A 3,369-nucleotide genomic window follows, 5' to 3' on the forward strand; every position below is an offset into this window, starting at 1 on the left:
GTAGGTTCTGTGGAAGAAGATAATTCTACCATATATAATGGTGAACAACCACCCAGAAGAACGGGAAGAGCAGGAAGAACAAATACGGCACCCAATAGGCGAAATAATATACGTTATCAAGCAATGTAATGTCCTCCTTTTTTTTCATTAATTCTGCATCACATATAATTACACCTACCAGACACTCTCTAATAATAGCACCACCACACCACACTGACAAACACACCAGACCGCACACTCTAATAATAATACCACCACCACACCGACACCACTCTAATAATAATACATTAATACGCAGATGTAGTAATACACTAATACTGGAGTACATTCTATAAAACTTTAATTCTGCCGTGCTATACTTAAAAAAAAATAATTCCATTTCCTTCCACCCTAATACCTTCCTAACACATGCCAACAACGTGCAAAAAAAAAGGGGGCGAACTCACCTACTACTTCTTTTTTTAGCTTTCCTTCCTCCTTTTTTGAACTGTTTTATATTCACCTTCCTATTTAAAATTTGAAGCAATACAAAAAAAAAAAGAAATTTTTTTTTTTTGAGCGCATATGCACATACACATATGCATCTACATATATAATGTTAATGCTCAAAATATGTGAGCATAATTAGCTTGTATTGTACTGATAGGAAGTGCGACACATATAATGAGAGAGAAAAAAGTGCTCATATTAATTTTTCTCTATATAGAAAAAAATACTAATCACATTAATTAATTTTTGAAACAACATAATATAATTATGTAACTAAAACCTACATCCTCCATTATTTTGAATTAAGATATTTATTTTTCTATATGTATTATTATACATTCTAATTCTTTCTAATTTAAAATATATATGTAACACACTTATAATTAAACATTCAATCAAATGCGCATACAAACGAAGTAATATGCATTTCACATTAAAGAGAGAAAAAAAAAGGGAAAAACAAAAAGAAAGAAAAATATCCTTTATTTCAAACTTGTTTCCTTCTAAAAAAAGAAGAAAATTAAAAAAAAAACAGCAAAAACAGCAAAATGTTATTCCTTGCAAAAATTTTTACACTCAGCTTGATACTGTACTCCTGGTCAGAACATGACCACCACCACCATGTATGACAATAACAACTATTACACTTTTAGAGCTCGGCGAACATATTCGTTATGATTATGAATGAATATTTTTTTTTACACTTCTATAATAAAAGTAGAAAAAAAAATTCCACCACCATAACAACCTTCCTTCGCCCTATCACCTTTTCCTTTTGTTTTAGGTGAGTGCTGTAAGCACATCATCATCAAAGAAAGGAGGAGGTCATAATAATAGTAAAAACAGGCAATTTCACAGCGTAGATGCCAGTATGATCACCTTATTAACGCGAAGTAATAATATACCAACATCATCGGAAGAGGGGGATGATTTCCTTTCTAGTGTAAGTGGCAATTCCCTCGATGATGCCTTGTTAGAAGAGGAAGAACTCAGAAGGCTGCAATCAGGGAGCTCATCAGGAGGGACACGACGTGGAAGAAGCAATGGAACAACACAAAATAAAGGAATAAAAACAAAATTCAAAGAATGCTGCCATAAATTGACACATTATAAGGCTAAGAATAAATTATTACTGACCCTCATATTTGTCATTGCAGTTTCTTATCCATCAGTTCTATATTGGGTTAGCATTATTCCTACTCTTGCACAGAAACAATTATATATCATGGGAACAACGAATGCAATATTGATGGTTGGAGTTCCTATAATCATGGCGTTAGTCTATTTTGGCATACTATTTTGGTTTTATCGTTCCAAAGTATGGATTAAATGTATTATAGAAAATGAAGAACTACGAAAGTTTCTCAGGAAAGAAGAACTTGCAGAAACAGGACACCTGAGGAGTAGGAAATAATAAAGTTGTTCTTTCTCATTTTTTTTTTCTTTTTAAAAAAAAGGAAGAAGCAGTATTGACTTTTTTTTTTCTAAAATTTATGAATATGCTACAGGGGTTGTTCTTTTTCCTTATACACTTTTTTCCTAATACACTTCTTTTTTTCTTCCATGTACACAGACACATATGTTTGGTGTCAAAAACCTTACTGTCTGTTTATTCATATAATCAACTCTTTATTAATATTATTATAAGAAGGAGGAGGAAGAATAAAACGTACTTTTAAAAGGGGAGCGGTGGGGGAAGGGAAGGAAAAGGACATTATATTCAAGGGTTCATGTAACGTTGCATAGGACGTCTTACATGCTATGGTAAACAATATTCTTCCTTCTTTGTTTCCATTGTCCCCGCAGTGGATGTTGTTGCATATTATGCGATATAACGTACCGTAGAACTCTGTGTTATTGAATTTTCTGTTGAATATTATTCAGCAGAATTTTCTTCTTAGTACAATGTTAAGCCCATAGTGGAAGTTCCTGCTAAATGTATTGATGTTCCATGATAGGGGGAACCCATTTCTTCTTCCGTTTCCTTTTGGTGGTGATGAATTACATATTTTAAAATAAAAAAAAGGAAGGGAAGAAAACGTACAAATTATACTAATTACTGCTCTATATTTCTTTTTATAATTCTTTAAAAAAAAGGAAGAAAAAAAGCAATTACACAAAAATAAAAACGTTTGTAACAAAAAAAAATTTAATGAACATATTTTAGATGTTCAATACAAAAAAAATTTTCCAACCAAACCAAGTCAAAATAAAGTGAAGGAGGAGGAAAGAAAAAAAAAATTTTGTTTTTTTTCTTTTTTTTTCCTTTTTTCTCTTTCTTTGTGAAACTTATATTAATTATATTTAGTAAAGTGAACACTTTAGTCAAAATAATAAACAGTGAAGAATTAAAAAAAAAAAAGAAAAAATGTTTCACTCTTATACATACACAACAACTGAATAAGATATATAATAGTTCAATATTCTGATTAATAATTCACAGTACAATAGTACAGTAATTAAATGAGCAATGTATGGGAAATTTTAAATTTCTAATTTTATTATGTGATTCCTCAGCACATTTTCCTTTTTACTTTTATTCCTTAATTATATGTATATATGCATGTCATAATTTCCTATACATATATATAAAGTGTCATTACCGTTTATACATTTTTAAGGAAAAGTATATATAATGAACTCTGAGCACAAATTTAATAACCATAATTATAGAACAAGCAGAATTTTCTATACGTATGTATTATGTACGGAATAATAAAGAAAAGTTTTAACATAAATTCATACTATATAACGAAGAATCTATGTAAACCATGGCAGGGGAACCACTTGGGGTATGTTCTTCCCTTGTTAAAATTAGATACATATATATTATTCATATAATACTCTGTGCATGATGTAATAAAGAAAAAAACATAGAAT

The 3,369-nt window shown here is 30.2% G+C and overlaps 1 protein-coding gene across 1 annotated transcript; it reads left to right on the forward strand.

Annotated features, from left to right (window-relative positions):
• Positions 1-1,037: 1,037 nt before the first annotated feature.
• Positions 1,038-1,903, forward strand: PCOAH_00002220 (Uncharacterized protein; the record flags this gene model as incomplete). The annotated part of the gene is made up of 2 exons (XM_020057039.1): positions 1,038-1,112; positions 1,274-1,903. The coding sequence occupies 2 exons, from the start codon at positions 1,038-1,040 to the stop codon at positions 1,901-1,903; spliced, it is 705 nt and encodes a 234-aa protein (XP_019912510.1).
• Between the last annotated feature and the right edge of the window lie 1,466 nt (positions 1,904-3,369).

Source organism: Plasmodium coatneyi, chromosome 1 (genome assembly GCF_001680005.1).
Source record: "Plasmodium coatneyi strain Hackeri chromosome 1, complete sequence".
NCBI lineage: Eukaryota > Apicomplexa > Aconoidasida > Haemosporida > Plasmodiidae > Plasmodium > Plasmodium coatneyi.